This window comes from Strix aluco, chromosome 6 (genome assembly GCF_031877795.1).
Source record: "Strix aluco isolate bStrAlu1 chromosome 6, bStrAlu1.hap1, whole genome shotgun sequence".
Lineage (NCBI taxonomy): Eukaryota > Metazoa > Chordata > Aves > Strigiformes > Strigidae > Strix > Strix aluco.
The window spans coordinates 13,729,833-13,750,468 of NC_133936.1; the positions used below are offsets into that span (position 1 = coordinate 13,729,833).

A 20,636-nucleotide genomic window follows, 5' to 3' on the forward strand; every position below is an offset into this window, starting at 1 on the left:
CCTTGGATTGGACGGCGGGGCTACCCCTCTGTAGATTTCCACGAGTGGAAGCGTCGGAGGTGCCGGCCCTCAGGCGGATATGCAAATGAGACCCTCCTCCCTCAGGGGAGAGCTCTGGTTGGTGGAGAGAGGCCGCGACCACACAGCTGGGAGAGGGGGGGGAGAGCGGTCGGGTTAGAGCCGGCGGGTCCGATCTTCCAATCCCTCCCCCCCCCCCCCGAAGTGGGGGAGCCCCCGCGCGGCGGTGAGAGGGGTCGTGGCGGGAGGGAGGGAAGGGGTTTCCCTCAGCGCGTCCCTGACGGCCCCTTGGTCCCGGGGCTTCCGTGGCACCGGGACCGCCACTACCGCGGGCCGTGGGGGCACTGAGGTGACTCCGGTGGGACAGGGCGCCTCTCCCTCGCCACCCTGCTGGTGGGCAGCGCCCTTCCGCCCCACCCCGCCCGTGGCTGAGGCGATGCTGGCGGCCCTCAGGGAGGCCTCTCACGCTGCCCGCCCCGTGGGGCCTCTCTCGGGCTGCCCCGGTGGAGCCCTGCGCTGCTGGCAGAGCCAGTCCCGCTGCCCGCGGCCTCGAGAGGCGACGGGAGGGAGGGAGGGTGGATGGGGCTTCCTCCATGTTTGTTTCCTTTCTCAGGGGGAGACCTGTAGGCCGAGGCACAGAGCGGAGCGTCAGCTTCCAGCTGCTGGTGCGGGAGCTGGAGGTTTGATGGAAGTAGTGGCTGAAGGACACCGCGCCTGCACCGAAACAATTAAAAAGGGAAAGAGGCTTGAATCGATGGTATTGCGGGTCTCTCTCTGTTTCCTATGGCCAATGCGCCCAGCGCGAGGCTGGCGGCAGCAGACCCCCGGGTGCTGGCCTTAGCTGCTCAGGTCACTGAGAGCAGAGAACAGGACATCCCCCTGCTACTTCTGAAGCTAAAGGGTAATTAATACCATTTCTAAAATAAAAGGATGAGCTAGTGAAGTATGGACAGCCCTTCTTCCTTCTGCCTCCTTAAATACAGCAGGTTTTTCTGAATATTTCTGTCAGGGCTGGAAACTCTGAGGTTGATAATAGGGCTTTTTCTGAGAGTGGTATTGAATGGCATTTGGCTGGGCAAATAAAGAGGAGCTGGGGAGCAAGCAGAGAGGAAGTCTTTGCTCCCTCTCAGCTGTCACCGTGTTTGTAAGACCTCTGCTGATGTAGGTGAGGATCTTATACTTGGTCAAATCATTTCTCCCAGTGCTTTTGGGTAGAGAACCAGAGCGGTCATCAGTATTCAGTTTTTAACTCAACACAGAAATGCAATCGTGGCGAGCTCCAGTGCGACTCCCCCTGCCTTTCCTTTCGCCACATAGCCACTGTTCATAGAAATGGTAGAAACAAGTTAGGTCCTGTTCTAAATTGGGATGTAATTATAAGGAAGCTATATGTTTCACAGTGGTTGTGGTTTTATCTGGCCTAGGAAATTCATACAAATGGGCTATATCCCAGGTAATGTATGTTTTACTAAATGTGTAATGAGAAAATGGAAACCTAAGTTTAGCTATCCTTCCCAATTGTCATATAATCTAACAAATGGATTGTAGTTCTAGGAGTGAAAAATGCTGACAAAATATTTTATGCTGCTGTTAGCACTTTTAGAATTACCTTAATCCCGGCTCTGTGTACATATATTCCTCTTGCATTTTGAAAGAAGAAAAAAACCCCAAAGACCTTGCACATCAGAATCTTATGCTCCTCTTTGTCTCTCTCCTGCTTTCTTCCCACAGGAATTTTAAATAGTGCTTCCCTGGGATGTGAAGAATCCAAAAAAATTAAGCAAGACATATATGATTATGATCTTACTCAGTACTGCATGCTGGTCCTTAGACAAGACCACTCTCGACTGCGTGGAGGCTGGGCTACTGCTGCCCAGCTAGCAGAGGTACTAAGGTAAAAAGGAAAATGCTAAGAAGTTTTCTTCTTGTTGTCTTTCTGGCCTTTCATCTTGCTCTTTTTCTTCTCAAGCTGTAATGCATTGGCTCCCATCCAGAACAAGGCTTGTTGTTCAGGAAAGGCCAGGGTTAAAGTGCAGGGAGCAGTCAAGAGCGGAGGGGTCAGGCATAGCCTAATTGGTCCTGTTTAATTCATTCGCATTGTGTTTCATTGAGCTGGGTAAACTGTTTGGTGGGAACAGTTTTTGTGTTGGCTTTACCTTTTTTTGTGAACAGTACTCATCAGTGTCACAGTTTTTACCCAGTAATTGCTAACTTTGAATTGCAGTTATTTTAAAAAGTTTGTTTACTTAGATTTCATCTTGCAAAAATCTTTAGCCTGATTGACTCACAGCTTATCTTGACTCTACTTGAATATCTATTTCATATACTGACTTTAAATACCTATTTACATTTTAAACATAACAGAGAACACAGTTCACACAGACTAGATAGCTTGATGTAGTGATATTGTGAGAATGGCATTATTAAGTTTAATTCATAACTAGTAAGTAAGACAACTTTAAACTCAAATCCCCAGTGATCCAATCTCAATTTTTGATGTCAGGAAAAATAGTAAGTTTTAAATTTTCCTCAGGTTGTACTTTATTTTGGCTTAACTAGGGAGCAAAATTCTAAGGCATGAAGGAATTAGGCAACCATCTCTTGTTTATGCCATCTCTGCAGTATGAATTTTTAATGCCAGGAATTTCACTAAGAGATGCAAGATTTATCACCAGAGATATGTGAGACTTAAATCATCCCCTATAAGCTATTTCAGTTTACAGAGAAAACTGAAATTTATTTTAGCTATAAAAATGTCCTTTTGTAACTAGATGAATCTCAGATTCATGCCTAGAATTTGCTTTCCAAGGGCTTTGGTAGGCAAAGCTCTACGTGTGTGCATTCACAAAAAGCTAATAAAGCCTAGATAAGATGTCAGAAAGCAAAATTCATAAAAAGTTAGGAAGACTCTTTTGTTGCACTAGTATCAGTGAGGAGTACAGAATTGAAAAACTTCCCAGTTGTAAAACATGCAGTTTCTTGTAAAAAGTTGTCCAGAAATGACCAACATGTTTGAGGTGAGTAAAATAAGAAAACTGAGATCTGAAGAATTGATTTCTAGCCCACATGTATTCCTCAGAGGAAAGTCGTAGACCAGACCTTGCTGAAGATTTTATGATAAGTAGTATTTTTTTAATATATATTTTTGTTGCCTAATCTTCACCCTCTTCATCATCAGGCTTCCTTTATCAGGTTTTTGTCTAGCTTTCTGTTTTGCCTTTTTTTTTTTTTTCCCCTTTATGACCATCAGAGCCCTTCCTTAGCATGTGGAACAAGCCTGAACAGATCCTATGAAGCTAAAGGAGAAAGTGCCTTGGATAAGTATTAAACCGAGACATGCTGTAATAAGTGGTAGTATACTTGCTGTCTCCAGCCTGCCAGTGATTCCTCTTCCTTCTGAGGCAGCTACCTTGGAGCCAGTCACAGCAGTTAACTGTTGTTCAGCGTTGAATTGTCCCATGCCAGTGAAGCATTTCTTCTCTGATGACGTGACATTCATTCAAAGCTGTTCAAACAGGCCCTTGACTATTCAGGTTGATTTTTTTTTTTTTTTTTCCCCATTTCAGTCATTGTTGTGTAGGACTAGAGGTGAAAGAAGATCCTGAGGAATTTTACAAGAAATTTCTTCCTTCAGCTGTAGACAACCTGCTGTTTTTGGCAAGACGCTTGCAAGCACGATTTATCCGAGCAATCAAGGTATTTAAATTTCATAGTTAAAAGAGCAGAGAACCTCTATAAACTTTCCAAGGTTACATATTGTATAAGTAGATTATTATTCTAGGGACACTGTATTATAAAAATTTGTTTTCCAGACATTACAGTAGTTTTTCTTATGCCTTGGAGCTTTGAAACTGAAATCTGTCATTGTGGAGCATTTGGTCCATTACATGTGCAAAGCTAGTTTGTTACCACAGGCTTGTTTAGAGTTTGGCTACTACTTGTCGCAAGTTTTAAAGGTAAGGGGAAGGAAAGCAATTGTAAGTAGAATAGAAGAATTAGAGCAGTATGATAGAAAAAAAAATGCTTTACAAAAGGCACCATCCAGTCATGGTAGTGTCTTTTAAACTTTGCGTATAATTAGTTCAGTCTTTGTAGCAGCTCTGTTCCCACTGCTTTGTTCAGCTTTACAAAAAAGGTTCAGGAAATCTTAAGATTTTAAATCAGATTTGTTGAAGTTTGTTTTGCCGTACAATTTCTGCCATAAAATTGGCAAACAATTCCAGAAATGCTCACTGCTTCTGAACTTACACATTGGGAACCCCAAGGGCAGACCTCGTGAAATTGCAGATTTGAACACTTTCTCACATTTCTCTCCCTCTTTGCAGAGAAGGAGGGTTTTGCCCAGCTAGGTTCCCTCATGCTTTTGAAGCATTCTGCATTCCAGAATCAGTAGGGAAAAAAACCAAACCCGACAAAACCAACCAACAAATGAAACCCATGAATAATTTAAATAACCAACCTCATGGATTCTGATCATTTCTTTTAATATCTCCATTTCCCCACAGTACCTCATTTCTTGGCTCACTGGCTTTAAAGTTTTCCTATGGAATATTGTGATGGACACCACAAACACAATCAATTCTCAGAAAGTATCAGTAGAGTTACGTATTTTCTGTTAGTTCAATACTTTAGAAGTGCCTGTAGTGCTTAAGAAGGGAGCTTCCTGAATGACATCCCAGGAGACTCGAGTCTTCTCCACAATATGTAATTTCCCCCACACTTTCTTATTATGTCTCAGCCTACATGCTACTTGAGTCATGCTTGTGGGCAAAGATTTCTTTTGAATGCAAATGCAGTCTACATTATAATTAGTACTTTGGCTTTTAAACCTCGTGGTCTCAGAGGTGACTGGGCACCCAGACTTGGTGCTTGCTCAGTGGAGCTTTGGAAATCCCACTCTACCAGTGGAGATTTGTAGTTTATTCTGCCCTCATTTGCGTTTTGTACAAGTCTTTGAAGTCAAGGGAAGTACTGAAATAGCTTTCAGAAGCTGACGTATTGCCAAAGCACAGAACAGATAATACTACAGCTTAACTTATTACAGCGATTTTGTATCTCTCATTGTCAGTAAAAAAACAAATACAAAGTTAAATCGTGACTGACGGCTGGGACTTCCAGCACAGATCTAGGAATAGGCTTTCCAGAGTTTCATTTGTGGAGGCTCAATTAACGTGGGAGATACTAGGCCAAGTGCTTTATCATTTATCAGCAGTGTAGTACTATCAAAAGCCCCTTTGCTGTCCCCCACACCAAGGTTTTAGATTTCCAGTGGCCTGTAGCTCACACCTGGAATACAAACTCTGAACTGGGCATCTGTATGTGTATTCACATGGTAAAACCTGGATTCTTCCTGGTCATTTTTTCCAGTCCAGTGTTATCACAGGCAAGCACATAACAGTCTGTTTGGCAGACTGATCAAACTTCAGCTTAATAGTGGTTTGGTGTTTGCTCCCAGACCTCCCAAGTAGGAGGTGCTTCTGAAGCCTCACCATGCCAGTTTTTAGGAACCTTTTACATTTTAACTGTGTCCTTGGCCACTTTGTACCCTTTTTCCCATGCTTTATTCTTATATAATATATTTCCCACTTTGTGGATTAAATTCATGATGCATTTGTACTGAGCAATTATTTGTTTTCCTAACCCACCTATGCTATCATATTTTTTTAAGGAGTAAACAAGACTTCTCTCTCCCTGTTACGATTTTTTCAGGAATGGATGCTTTTTTTAGTATGTTTAGATTTTTCTTGATTGATCTCTGACCTTGAAGGACTTGCAAGTTGGTTTTTTTTGACTGGTTCCTACAGTTTCACCAACCTCAACCGGGAATTTGATGGAGTTTTGGTCTCCAAATTCCTGAAGCATACAAACCTTCCCACTACATCAAGCTGAAGTCCTCAGTGAAGATACATACACAAGCTTTTACCTACTTCTCTTTTGTTTAGGATGAAGATAAACAACATTTTTTACGCTGGTTCCAAACAGTAACTGATGCCATCTGCTGGCTGTTTGGTGGGCATATTCAGCTGGCAGTGTGCGGTAAGGGAAAAGTAAACCCATAAAACACCTGAAAATTCATTTATGGCAACTACAGGTATCAAGAATCACTCTTCAACTAAACTCCACCTAGTTTTCTAAATTGGCGTAGATGTTAAATCAATCTCTTGAAGTATTTCACTTAACAGAAACAGCAATATCTAAAATGGAAAAGATCTACTAAAGGGAAATCTTAGAGTTCCCCTTCTAGTCTTTCAGATACATATATCTTAAGTGTTTTCCTGTAATTTCCATTTGTAATTCTATAAAAATTCAGGGTTTTTTTCTGATAAGATACAGTTGATTTTTTTACCTGTGTCTGATTAACATATGCAGAAATTTGACCAGAGTGCATTGATGGCCCTGAAAAGTGGATAGACTTGGAAACAGATTTCTGAAGTTTTTGTCATACCAGGGAATTTTACAAATATCTAACAAACTTCACTATACACTTCTGACCAAAATAAGCTTTCAATTAAACCAGTGTTAATCACACAGATTTTAAAAAGCAGAATTTGGTTTTGTTTCTAATATAGGACAAAAAACTAAGGATCATAAGATGTGTAACATAAAAGACACACGGCCAGAAAAATTACTAAATGTGTAGACAGTGATATAGTGGAATAAAAACGATGGTGCTTTAATGACATCAGTGGACTTGCATTAAATAAACCTGGTGTAACAAGCTGTCAAGGTTGAAGTCCTTATCTTTTCCAGATATTGTTGCCCCAGTGATAATTCAACTGTTATAATAAGAAACTGTCACCAGTGTAACATAAAAGGTTTTAAAGCTTTTATTCCATTGCAACACCAGTGCCTGAGTGATATCCAAAGGCAGAAAAACCAGGGCTCAACATGTTTTTTGGATGTTGAAGTAGTTTACTTATTCCAGTAAGTTTCAGCGTAAAAATTATAAGAGAGGGAGTTTGTTCCAGAAACAGTATCTGGTTTTACTTGCTATGGTTTATGTTCCATAATGAAGTTTATTCGTTTTACAGTATTTTCAAGTCTGGTTCTGATTGCATGATTTCTTCTTTGCTTGTTTTTTTGCAGTACTGCAAAATGATCACTTCTTGCAGTTGTTAATAACAGATGATGTTGAAACAGCGATTATAATGATGTCTGTTTTACACAATATTGTGAGGGTCAATAGGTGAGTTGTTTTCATATCATTGATTTTTCTGAATTTTAAATTTAAAACTCAGTTCGTTACTGCTTGACAAACTAGTACTTTTTCATATACAAGAATTGTGGGGTTTTTTTCCTAGTCTTTGTTGTAGAAATAGAAGAAATAGGTATTTTCTTTATCTTCTTGTTAAATTGAGGGAATGGGAATCAGTTGATTGAAACAGTAGTGCTGCCTGGATCAGACTGCTGGTCCAGCTAGCTGAGTATGTTGGTGTGCTGAATGCCTGACATATCTAAAAATAAGTCACTGTTAAAAATCTCATAGTTTGCAATTAACACTTCAATTCTGTGTGTTCCCCCCACCTCTTTTTTTTTTTTTTCATTTCTTCTTAAAGCTCTGTCTTGCTTCAGGTTGATGAAGAGACCCTTCACTCTGTTTTGGATGAACTTGTTTATAAGCTCTCATCTACCACCAATCCTGTCATAGGAAATGCTGCTGCAAAACTGCTATTGTTGGTAGCAAAATTTTGCAAGCAGCTTGGGAAGTTACTCACCGCTCGCTACAAAGGTTTGTAAACATGCATGAGACCAATCACTTAGCCTCCTCTTACATTCACTGTAAAAATACAGAGATGGAGATTTCTCATCTTGGTTCAATAACTATCCAATACAGATGGAAACTGCAGCGCTGTGTTGTGGGTATTTTTTCCTTCTCCACTGTTCATTTTCACTGTAATTTAAGGTGCTGTGCCTCTTTCTGTTTCCTGGTTTTATTTTCTTAGATGTATTGAGGACTCTGCATGTGGCAACTTGTCTCTTAAAGCTGTTCTTTGTCACTTCTGACCTGATGGGCTTTACTTTTTTCTGTGTGTTCTGCATCTTTTTTCCCGTGCAGGTCGAATATTGAGAGATCCTAGTAGCAGGGTGCCTGTACTGCCACAGTAATAGCCGTGAGTCAGACCTCTCCCAGCATGCTAAGGCTCACTAGTCCAGAAGCACAAAAGTTTTACTGAAAGCCAACTTCTGACCCCGGCTGTTACAGGTCTGCTTAGCTGATAGGTGCTGTTCTGTTACTGAGGAGCTGACCATCTTCTGATATCCGAGTGACTGGAATGAACTCTTTCCAAGACTTCATGAAATGAGTTTATCACTTTGTCTTGATGCCTTTAGATGAGGAGGCTGAGTATGCATATAATTTGCTTTATGTTATTCATTATTTAATGAGGTCTCCCATTTAATGTTTCTGTCTCTAGCCTAGCAGGGAGCTCCAGGAAACCCCTTTGTCCTCGGTCGTGCCCATGGAGACTAAGAAAGCGCCTTTGATGTTTGCCAGCTCTTTTATATTCTGGATGTTATTGATGGTCAAAACTACTTGTGAGCAGCCTCAGTCCTTTGGGGACAAGGACAGTAAGAAGTGGTTGTGCTAGACAAAAAGGTCCAATTCCCCTTTTTTTATGCTTGTGCTGACTATTTACTAGGCAGTACCAGTCAGATAAATTTCTGGACCAGATGGGCAGCTTTGCCACCCTATTGCTTACAGAATTGAGAGAGGAGGGCTTCCTTTTGGTGTGAATTTGTTGTGGATTCTTGTGAAGAAGCTGCTGTTATGGCCTGATCATCCCAGCTGTAGAATGGTGGCTTGTCTGAAGAGGTACAAGTTTCCATCAAAGGATTGTGCTTGATTTTGCTTTGGAATCACAATATGGCACAGTCATTTAGAGACTCCTCATCTCTCTTCTGTACACGTTTCTTGTTTCCACTAAGAAGAAAAAATTTTTTTTTAAAGTTAGAGTCCTTATGTTAGTTTTCACTCAGGCTTTGGAATCCTTTAGATGGTTTGAGGAGCAGCAGCAGCAGCAAAGAAAGCCTTACAGCATTTCCACCATCTGGCCATCTCATTGAAGTAGCTTGGTTTCACAGTGGCTCGGAGCTGCTGCCAGGATGAGGTACTTCAGTGTAAGCTTTCTGTCAGTAAAGGCAGCCTGCCGGTGGTGGGCACATCACCTGAACCTCCACCTCCACCACTAGCACAGTCTTGACATCAGGTTTCCAGGAGGGCCTGGTCTTTGTCTGCATGGGTTGATGCATCCGAGATGCGCTTCAGGTACTCCCTGTCAGCAGCTGAAAGGTTCCTGTGGCTGTAATAGTCTCTACAGAAACTGGCAGGTGGTTGCGTCAGACCCACAGGACTTCTGTGAGGGAACTGCCTTGTGCAGCCGGGCTACGTGCTTTTGTGGAGCTGAGGCAACTTTAGGGCACCCACTGACTCCATTTTTGTCTCTTCTGAAGTGTTTAACTGTCATCGTCTTTTCAAAAGAGTGCATGTGTGATAGAACAAAGGTGCCATTTCTGTTTGAAGGACTTTGTGCTCCATGTCCAGATCCTGCAAGTATATATGAGTGTTGGAGTTGCTCAGCGTATGAATATGCTTATGGACAACGATTGGAAAATTAAATAGTTACTTGAATCTGCAGTTTTTCAGGAGGCTATCCAAACACTTCCTGCCCTCCTTCCTTTTCCCTCCAACGCCCTGAGGAACTCTCAAGCTCTGGTATTTGTCTGACACGAAGCTAAAAAGCATGTGTTACTGTCTACTTGTGTGCTGTGCACAACACAGGGAGTGTCTGCGTGTTGTGGGGGGAGCACAGCTGTGCTTTTTAGCTACTGCGAACCTAAAAAGGTGTTTTGTCTCAGGGACTGGATGCACATGTACTCACAGTTAGACTATGAATACAGATAAGACATCAAAGAATTCCAGTTATAAATAAATAAATTTTCTTATGAAAAATACAAAAGCAGTGCTAATAAAACCTAGCACTTGCATGGTGCTTTACATCCTTTTAGCACCTTACAATGCCTTCCTGATAAGACACTGAAAGTACATTGATAATTTAACTGCCAGTTATGTAGACACAATAGATAGTGACTTGGACATAGAAAATTACAATCACTGTATAGTACTTCTCTGTGATGGATGGAGCACCAGATATTTTTTGATGATATTCTGCACTGAAACTCAAAGATGACTGATGGTGTTCCTTTGCACATAGAATCAGATTTGATTTTTTGAATTGAAAATTGTTAGCTTCAAATCCTGAAAAGAAAAAATCGCCTTAGTGGTATCACATGCTTCTTTTTTCTCTCTTAGGGTTAAAAGGGCTTTTAAGCAAACAGTGGACTGGCAAAGGATTTGACAGGGATCTCAGTCAACTCTTGGACCTGCTGTACTTGGAACAATCCAATGGAAAAGGAGAAATGCAGGTGCTGAAGTTTAATGAGACTTCTGTATGTGAAATCCTAGTCACATGTGATTTATGTATGTTTAGAATGGATTTACTGTATCACTGTGGTGATGCTTTTCAAAGCCTGGATTATTTTTTCACTATATTAATGGATTTTAAAATTTCCTATTTATTATTTTTTTTCCCTTCATAATTTTTGATGACATCAAGAATTGTCCAGTGATTAAGGTATGGGACTGTCACTTGAGATATTTACTTTCTGTTGCAGATTCACCATGGATTTGTATACAACCATAGGGGGGAAAAAAAAATTGTTTTGCTAACTGTAAACCAAAAATAACTGTATCTGCTTTTCTCACATCAGTGTTACAAATTTAGATCTCTGAATTCTAGGCAGCATTCACATAGAATTAAGTCATATAGAGAAAATGTTTGGTACGAGCACCTTCTGGGCTGTGTTCCCAATAAAAGAGACAATGTGTGTTTTATGAACTTCTTCACAAAATTTTACATGGATGTTTCTCAGAGACAGTACTTCAAAGGAAATCAAAGTTATGTTTGTAGAGACCTGCTTTCACCATCAACAGAGCATGGTGTTTTGTGTGGGGAGTTGTTTTTTTTTTTTTAAATCCATTTAAATATAGAATTGATGGGGTTTTTTCCATGTTTGTTGCACTTCAGTTACTTCTGATCATACTGCATATGTAACATTTCTCATGCTGCTAATTCTCCAAACTTGTCTTTCTGTCCTCTCTAGTGTAGGCATTTTGATTGAATCCCTATTTGAAATACCAAGTTCTTCAGGTGTTTCAAATACAAATTTCTAACATTGATTAATGGAGCTAATATATATTTTATATTTGTGCTGTAGATTCATTCGTTTAGCACAGAGAGCATCAATCCAGATGATCAGATTAGCTGCCTTTAGAGCAAGTACAGAGTTCATGATAATAACTGTCTTGTAACAGCTTGGGGAATTTAAGGCTTTATAAATACAGAATTTTGATGCATTTGAAAACTGATGGGTTTTGGCCAAATGTTGAGATTGTTCCAAATGTGCAAGCAGTAATAAGGTGTTCTTATATGCAGAGAAAATATTCTACAACTGCTTTATTAATTTCAGAGGCAGCATCAAGCAGCTTGTATAATCCAGGCTGTGTGGAGGGGATTTCAGACAAGGAAAAGGCTGAAAAAACTACCTCAAGCAGTGACCACGTTACAAAGAAGCTTCAGGTAAACAGTATGGCTTTGTAAAAAGCACTAAAGAGAAGAATCTAATAAGAAGGTTTGGTTTGGTTTGGTTTTTTCTCAGGTCACAGAGTGACAGGAAAAATTCAGGTGATCTAATCCAAAGTCCTGTTTGAAGTAGGTCAGCCTCAAAATGGGATCTGGCAGCTCAGGGCTGTATCCAGTTCTGGAGGTCTCCAAGGATGGAGATCCCACCATCTCACTTGGTCCCTGTCCTGTTGCCGAATGACTTGCCTTGTGAAGAATCCTTCCATTACAGCCAGTGGGAATTTCCTTGTTGCAACTCTTTACCACTGCCTCATGTCCTTTTTCTGTGCACCTCTAAGAGTCTGGCTCTGTCTTCTCTGTAAGACTGCCTTTAGGTAGTGGAAGACAGAAATCGATTTCCCTTCCTTTAGGCTAAACAAACCCATCTTGTCGCCTGTCCTTGTATATCAAACATTCCATAGCCCTCATTGTCTCTCTCTGGACAGTCTCTATCCCTCCAGTTTGTCAATATCTGTTCTACTGGGGGCCCAGTAGAGTGTGGCCAGTATTCAAGGTGTGCCCTGAAGAGTGCTGAGTAAACTGAAATAATAATCTTCTTTGAGCTGCTGCCTCTGCTTTTGCTAGTGCAGCCTTCGTTACTGCAAGGACATGCTGCTGGCTTGTGTTCAACTTGTCACCCACCAGGACCTCCAGGTCCTTTTCATTGGAGCTGGTGTCTGGGTAGTCAGTGCCCAACCTGTACTGGTCCATGAGGTTATCTTGTACCAGATGTAGAGCTTCCTGTTTGAACTTCATGTGGCTTCTGTTGACCCATTTTCTGTGTTTGTGGAGGTTCATCTGAGTGCCAGCTCTGCCCTGCATGGGAGACTGTGTTGACAGTCTTGATAAAGCCAAAAAAAGTGACATCCACTGTTCTCCCCTCATCCACAGAGCCAGCCATCTCATCACAGAAGGCATCAGGCTGGACAAACAATTTGCCTGTGATAAATTTATGCTGGCTATTCCCATTCACCTTCCTGTCCTTCCTGGAAATAGCTTCCCTGAGAATTTGTTCCCAGGTCCCAGGGCATAAGTTTGGGCTGACCAAGAGTTCCTTCATCTTGAAGATGCCTTTTTCCAGTCAGCTGTTACTTCTGAAACATAAAGGTAATGTAATGCCAATATGAGCTGTTTCACTACAGATTCTTTTAGCAGAAACATCCAAACAATGTGCTTTTCCAGCAGTACCAAACCGCCGCTTCTGGTGCCAAAAGCTCCAACTGTCCCTTTCCCAGCTGCCAAATTTCTCCATGAAAAAACTTACTTCTATGATGCTTTTGTATGTTTTCTGTGTGAAAATTTATGGCATATGGAAAACTAAAAGTGTGGCGCACTGTAGCATGGGATTGCACTAAATAGCACTAGAAGATGATGTACTGGTGGTAGAACGGTTACCTGGTTCACAGTTAACTTGACACAAAATTCCACCATAAATTGAATGTGGAGCTGTCCTGGAGTTTTCAATCTGCCATGCTGGGGTGCTGCAGAAACCAAGGGCCATAGTGCTTGCGCAGTATAGTGCTTGCAAGACCCTGTTCTTCATTAATGTTTGAAATCTTTGACTCTTAGAAGTGGGGTCACTTCAGTGAGCTAGAAATAGTATCCTCTGACTTGGACACCACAGAAGAATGAAGCTGTGTAAATAATGCTTGTCTTTCTTTCTTGACGTAGGATTTCAGCAGTAATGTTGGCACACGATAGGCCAACTCTTATGAGAAATGTCATGTGAATTTAATGTAGGTTAAGGGATCTAAATCAAGTTCAGATTCCACAGCAGGTTTTTTCAACCTTTTTTTGCATGTGTTGAGCACTACTGTGTCAAAACTAGATCTTAGAAGTCAGTTAGTCAAACCATCTTGCATTATGATCAAAATGTTAGAAAGCAGACAGTTATGATTTGTCATCTAGACTGGCATTAAGAAGATACTGGACTATCTAGGGTGTAATCTTTACATTCTGGAAGATTTTCAGGGGCAAGCAATGTGTCTATTGAGGGTCACTAACCACTCCAGCTTTTGTACTGGAACACCAAGAATTGACATCCTTGTCACTCCTTTTTACTCCACCATACACTTTGAGCCAATATTCCTGCCCTCATCAGGCACCTTGCAAGCCAAAATCATAGTCCAGAAAACTTGGATGGTGGGCTAAGACATAATGTGGTAAAGCAGAAGGGAAAGGGTGGCGAGGCTATTGGCAATCAACAAGCTACTTGACTTTCTTGTGTCATATTTTAGTATTGTAAGCGTGTGTGCCTCTTAAGTAGTTTTTGAGTCATTTGAATGGACTTTTAAATGTGTTTGTTTCATATTGAGAGGAATAGAACTGTATTAATATCCTTACAGTTGTGTGTTCATGGTTCAGTCAGTCCTGATGTACTGAGTAAATACAGTAACTGTACAGCTCCAGTGTTGGTTTTTTTTGTCTAGGTCGGAGCTGCAGTTAGTGTTATGCTGAAAAATAGTGTTTGCAATTCTGTAAGCATGACTTTAGAAAAGCTTTCAAGAGGACTTTTTGATTTTTAACAGTCAGGGTTTGGTTATATTTTCAGATTTATTTTAGAACAAGTGTGGTTAAATACTGCTGAGGTTGAAACTCCAAACTTGGCTCACCTGCAGCTGCAGTGGAAGATCTTAGACTCTGCAAGTTATAAACTTCTGAAACTCTGTGGTTTCAGAAATATGTCCTTAGTGAATATTAAAGCCTGTATTCTCTCCTTGAAGTTAGTTCACTGTTACGTAGCTAATTGTAGAACTGTTAAAATGGCAACAGTTTACATTAATTATGCTGATCTGTGCCATGAACTGCTGAAGGAGGCTTGGATCTCACTCTGTGCCTGCTTTGCTTCTGTTCAGAGCCATTTCCCTGTCACAGTGTGGTCATGTGCACACAAATACATCTTATCATTAGGAGGAACAGAGAATGAAGAGGAGCATGTGTTTTGCAGACTACATGGGAAAGAATCAGTATCAAAGAAACATTTAAATACCTGACAGACACTATTGGTAGTTTCACAGATGCACATCTGAGAAGTTCATGAAGCATTCCTGTAGTTTTCCACCTAGTGGAGCTGATAAAAATTTCTAGGGAAAATTATTCATAGATTTATCAAGAAAATGTCATCAAAAGTCCTGTTTGATCCTGTGACATCATTCCACTTAGAAGTATAATAAGTGCCTGCCTGGATTAAAAATGCAAAGATTTACAGTTCTAATTTGCAGAAATGTGTGGGCTGAAAACTTTCAGTTTCCTTGAGACCATTCTGATGTAATCACATATATCATGATCTGTCTCTGTAGGTAGAGGTGTGGGCACCCTTCAGGTCTGCATTGCTGTCATTAAAGGGTTATGGTCTCTCAGATCATGGGGGAGGCTGTTTTATCAGTTAAGGGCAGATCCTTAAATCCAGAGCATCTCTTTTACAAAGTAGCTTCCATCCCATCTTTCCCTACCCAGTTATGGAGACAGAGGAAAAAGTATGGTTGGTGGAAAAATTACAGCTCAATTTATACTAGCGATGGGAAACACACAAATCCTCAGTAGTACTGTCAGTCTAAAGGTATGTGACCTGCAGCAGTACCAAAATTGCTGGACATTAGTTCTAGTCTACGGCCTTTTTTTTCTCCATTCTGGCACCTGTTATGCCTGTGCTCTGTCCGTTTGTTCTCTTCCCTAGTGCTTGAGGTGCTCCTTCCACTGTCCCTGGAACAGTGCTAGAGGAGAGCAGAACTCAGGGCTGTGGGCCCAGTGCGGGTACTCAGGTCCTGAGCCGGCAACTGATTTTGCTGCAAGAGGAGAAGAGGAGTCACATCATTACCTCATTGCAGGCTGAACTCTAGTCTCAAGTGTTAAGCTGCTAATGAGGTCTGGTCCGTTGGGATGAGAAGGGGTAGTGAAGGAAGGAGGAGCCCTAGCTCACAGCTCCTCATGCTTCACTGAGACCAGGTCCAAGTGGTCTCGGTTTTTATTAGCATCTATACATCAGTATATTTAGTACTAATATATTAATATCTATGTTAAGATGTTAGTGTATCTATAATTGATATACAGGCTATTATTAAACACTCCAGGGCCAGTTACAGAGTGATCAGTTGTCTCATCTGTGAAACATCTGCTGGGGCTTTTCCAACGCCAAGCACAGCGGGGTAACATCCTAACATCAAATTATTACTAGTACAGATCAGGAGGAATTTGCAAGAAAATTATTTCCTAGTGTTCTGTTAACAAAGTGGATGGAGAAAATGCGTCAGTCTGTATTTCCTGGAGAAAAAAAAATGCCTCCAAATTTAAGAAGTGAGCCTTAACAGCCAAGACTCTGATCTACTCTTGTACAAAACGTAATATTATGGAATAGTAATATTATGGCAAGTGGGTGCCATGCATGCTGATGGATGCAATGGAAAAGGTGCATGCTGGAGCAGATGGATAATGTTGCTTTACCTCTTCCCCAGATGGTGCTCTAGTTCATGCTAGCTGGGAGTGTCCCACATGGAGCGTCGTTCCCTTCAGGGTCCTCAGAACTTTATCCTAGGGAAAAATATATCCTTTGATTTGATACCAGATTGAGTGACTGGCTCAGAATTTTTCGTGGCTACAGACGGTGTGGTAATTTGTTAGCTTGCAGGTGGTTTCTTGTTGCTGGGTGTGGTCCTGCTGCCAACAGCTGGGATGGCAGATTATTTTGTGGATTTCCTCCCCTGATGCTGGACCATTGAACACAAAACAAAGAGAGATGCTTTTTAAGAAATGTACAATTTAAGCTAATTGTTAATGTATTTGTATATTGCAGAGCTAAACGGGAACAGGAGCTGCAGCATTTAAAAAAACAGAAGGAAGATGAGGCTCTAAAACTGCAAATGCAACTTCGGAGACAGAGGGCTATGAGACTCTTCCATGAGCGACAGCTGGCCTTTCTGGAAATAATCCATGCCAGTATGATTTATATTAAACTATGTCAGATGATTAAACTGTCTGGGTCTCCTTAAGAACAGTTTCCCCAAATATATTTCCTATTCTTGCATGTCTGTGCACTGTAGTCTTATTATCTCTTCTCCTGACCCAATTATCTGACAGAGAACATGCTAATTCTACAAGGGCTCAGTAACTGCTGATCAATATCTGCTGCCTTCAGAATGGTGTAGGAGAAAGGGAGACACAGTCTTCTTGTGTTACATTGCAGCTACAGGTCTTGGGAGACATGGCCCACAGCTAGCGGACCTTGGGTGAAGAGGGATTTTTAACTGATAGCACCCAAGCTTTTTTGGTACTATCTAGATTGAGGATTAAAAATGTAAATTGTTAAGAAATCCCAACCCACAGTCTTATAACTGGATTTTTGTTACATTTGTAGGTCAGGTAAATAAGTACATGGAGGAAATGGAGGGGAGATCAGCATTAACTATCCAGAGATTCTGGCGAGGGTATAGAGCAAGAAGAAGTTTTCATCAACAGAGACAATCTCTTAAGGAGTATAAAGCAGCTGTCATCATTCAGAGAGCAGTAAGTATGTGCTTTGTTCTAACATTAGGTAGGACTGAGTGGATTATTTCAAAGCCTCAAAAAGCTCTGTTTATTCCCTTAGTGTTGATGTAGCCATAATTTATTAAAAAATTATTCAGAGGGTGATAGTCTAGAGCAACAAGTTGCTTAGATAGGTTAGACCTTGCCTAGGTTACAAAGCCTAATGCAGTCTTGTAACTAAAATATAAGACCTGCCACTTTGAAACCAGAGGTTGGAATTTGACTGCGGTACAGATGAGTCAGTAATTTATTATGAGTGTTCTTACTTACTATTTAGTATTCATGCTGACCGTTGTATGCTGTCTTTTCAGCATCATAGCTAAATTTATGCTTTAACAGATGCAGTACTGAAACATTTTCCTTTCATTGATTGATTACAAACAAAGCGAGAAGACAAACTTCCTGTCTGTGATTGTCATATTCTTGTATGTTCTTTACAAAGGCTTGTAAATTCTTGGAAAAACGAAGAAGGAGGAGACCCCTCTCTCCTTGGAAAGGTCCCAAGGGACTGACTGATGAGCAGAGACTAGCTTTGCAGCAGAAGGTGGATGACTACATCAAATTGCATCCGGTCTGTTTCTTAGTCATTTCATAATTTGCATTAATGATGCCACATAAAATACTGTAGGGATGAAATATATTCAGCTTCATAACTTCTGATCAAGATAATCCATGTGAGGTATGTGTATATTAACCCTGCTTGCTTGACAGCAAGGCACTAGGATATTGGGGATTTTATCCATTAATCTAATAAAAAGGATCAAAGCAAACTGTAATTGGAAAATTTATATACTTGATGATGGATAGCTTTGCAGAGAGCTGCAGAGGAAGCAAAATTATTAAGTTAACAATTAAGAACAGCATTTGCATTCCTTGTTTAGACATTATTCTGCCCCCAAAAGATTTAAAATAAGCAGCTCCTAATGGTAATAAATGGTTATTTTCCTCCAGGCTTCCGAAATGTCAGAAGAGATGAGTAAAGAATTACATATGCAGGCCCAGGAAAAGCTGGCACAGTTCCTGTTGAGGAGCAGACTGGATCAGAGAGCAGCGCAACGGAGAGAGACGTTACTGGCTCAGGTCAACACCGATGTGGAGCTGCTAATGAGTATGTGACTGCTCTGGTCATAGTTTTGATTACTGTTTGGATTAAACTCATTTAGAGAGAAAATTAGAGGGAACAGTGGTAAAGCCTCATTTCAAAACTGAAGTATCTTTCTTCCTTTGTTCTGTGCCTTATTTTGAGATTCAGGCTTTGTTAGAGATTACCCAGGTGTTGCTGTAGGTTAAAGATATACACCGGCTTTTCAAGGAGCAGCTTATTCTTCTGCTAGAAGTCCCTCTAATGTGTTCACAAGGAGAGCAACGGCCCTGTAAAAGGCATTACAATTTCTAGGAAGGGGATCTCACACAACCTCTTCCTCTACGTTTGTTTTGCTTTGTTCTGTTTTCTTGTGTTGTAAGTAAGCTGCTGGTTGAAGCACTCTCACCTCTTCCAGATAAAAAGGGAAGTCTTTGAGCTATGAATTCCAAGTCACGTTTGGATTTTCTCCGGCCCAGCTTTATTGAAACGGAATTCACTATTGTGCTATCTGAATTCCAGACAAGTAGCCTGGAGTGAAAGAGTGAGAATAGCAAACTGCAGCCACCAGAGAGCACCCAAGCAGGACAAAATTCAGCAAGTTACTGAATTCCATTATTTAGTCTGTCACGTGCTGTGTCACTGCAGCTCATCGCTCCCTGAACAGGCAAATCAGCAACACGCTCTTACTCTGACCGTGCTGGGTCCCCCAGGCAGGGAATACGCAGCGCTGCTGCGCCAGAGCAGTGGGAACACTGCGCTGACGTCACCCTGCGCCAGGAGCACGGATCCAGCAGTGGCGACCAGGAGCTCCTCTTCCTCTTAGGTCATAGTTTCACAAGAAGTCATTTGATGGATGCCACCACTGCACCTGAATGAAGTAGTCCTGCTTCCCCCTCTTCTTCTCCCTCCCCCATTATGTATTTATTTTTTCAGATTAGCCATAATTTGGATCGCTTCTCCAGTCAGGTTTATCATGCAGCCATAGAATTGTAATGCCAGCATGGGGAAAGGAGTGACCTTAGACAATGGGAAGTGGGAGGGTAGTGCTCTTTCTTTTTTTTGTTTGAAATACTGCAAACAAAATACAGAAAACTCTTCTTGTTTTTACAGATGCTCCAGGGTTAGCAGAGACCACAGAAAAAGATCTTGATGTCTTCATGAGTCGATCAGTCCCTGTAGCTACCAAGGCAAGACAATCCCACCACACTATGCTGAAGTCCTCTCGCTGGCCCTGGTGGAAGAAGCTTGGAGATGAGTTTATGGAGGATGATGTCATTCCTGATGATGCCCTCAATGCAGAACTGGGAACTCTATATATTGGTGGAAGGAAATCCTTTTAGGTAACAGGCAGAAGAATTTCTTACTCAACCAGCCTCATACCTTGCAACATGCATTCTCTTGCATGTGTTTTTAAGGAAGCAAAACACTTGACTTGTAAGACAAAGCACTGAAAAAGACCAAAGCCTTATTTTAGTGCATTTTATTTATCTTATTAAGAATCTTTTCCTGTACATCAACAGTTAGATCCTATTGATTGTGCTGTTGCAAATAAGATTTAAATACTGTAGTTGTAAATGAGAATATTTTGTAACTTGTATCACTTTAAAAGTAAGTTCATAACTTTTGGCTTTTCAGTTCTTATTCACACTCGGATACGTAAGACTCACACCACTGTAAAAGCCTGGGCTTTTATAGCAAAAATTTTTATGGGGTGATGTGCTTTGAGGTAAAGATGGGTTCAGAACAAACCGAGACACCACTAAGAAGTCAAGCAGGCACTGGGCAGGCTGGGTGCTTATGGCAGGGTAGAACAGCTCACTCCAGTTAGCACAGGCAAAGCTTGGCCTGAGGAACCTCCACGAGCCTCTTGATTGCAACAAGGGAAAAAGCAAGGGGAGGAAAAAAATGTCAATATTCTTGGATTATAGATTTTCCTTTAAAAGCATGCAGTTCTTTCCACAGCCAATGCAGTGTGTTGTCACGTGGGTGCAGTCTAAACTGTTATATGGGATTGTAGCCCCAGTATGACCATCTGGACCATCAGCTCTGTGTTCTTAAACCACACAGATGCTGCTTAATCCAGAAAGGTCTCCAGCACGGGGCCTCTGCAGTCACTGCGACCCAGTACACAGTCAAAACCTGCAGTCAAGGGCCGAAGGCTGCTGCTTACTGATGTGCCCAGAAAGCAGGGAGAACACAAGGCTGCAGCTAGTGCCGTAGATGCCTGCGCTATTTTTTAGGTGAGAGGCCCAGAGAATCTTAAGAATTCGATCTTACCTCACTGCATAGGAGGAACAAGCGCAGTGATTTCTGCCAGTTGTATGTGGGCAACAATA

At 41.4% G+C, this 20,636-nt stretch overlaps 1 protein-coding gene across 2 annotated transcripts; it reads left to right on the forward strand.

The window, feature by feature from the left end:
- The first annotated feature begins 102 nt into the window (after window positions 1–102).
- Window positions 103–19,920, forward strand: IQCB1 (IQ motif containing B1). Of its 2 annotated transcripts, none has more exons than XM_074828760.1 (14): window positions 103–117; window positions 632–919; window positions 1,750–1,912; window positions 3,585–3,714; window positions 5,961–6,054; window positions 7,105–7,204; window positions 7,575–7,747; window positions 10,328–10,440; window positions 11,545–11,654; window positions 16,486–16,628; window positions 17,047–17,195; window positions 17,659–17,787; window positions 18,168–18,324; window positions 19,411–19,920. In XM_074828760.1, exons 2-14 carry the CDS (start codon window positions 802–804, stop codon window positions 19,638–19,640), a joined length of 1,809 nt encoding a protein of 602 aa, XP_074684861.1. In that variant the 5' UTR covers window positions 103–117; window positions 632–801; the 3' UTR covers window positions 19,641–19,920. The 2 variants fall into 2 exon arrangements, with proteins under 2 accessions (XP_074684861.1, XP_074684860.1); XM_074828759.1 differs by lacking the exon at window positions 103–117 and adding an exon at window positions 129–244.
- Window positions 19,921–20,636: the final 716 nt, after the last annotated feature.

Bases quoted from the DNA above. Each gene is read 5' to 3' on its own strand.
- IQCB1 (XM_074828760.1), top strand. From the start codon at position 802: ATGGCCAATGCGCCCAGCGCGAGGCTGGCGGCAGCAGACCCCCGGGTG. The intron at 920-1,749 runs GTAATTAATACC...TTCTTCCCACAG, and splicing joins GCTACTTCTGAAGCTAAAGG to GAATTTTAAATAGTGCTTCC. The intron at 17,788-18,167 runs GTCTGTTTCTTA...ATTTTCCTCCAG, and splicing joins ACTACATCAAATTGCATCCG to GCTTCCGAAATGTCAGAAGA.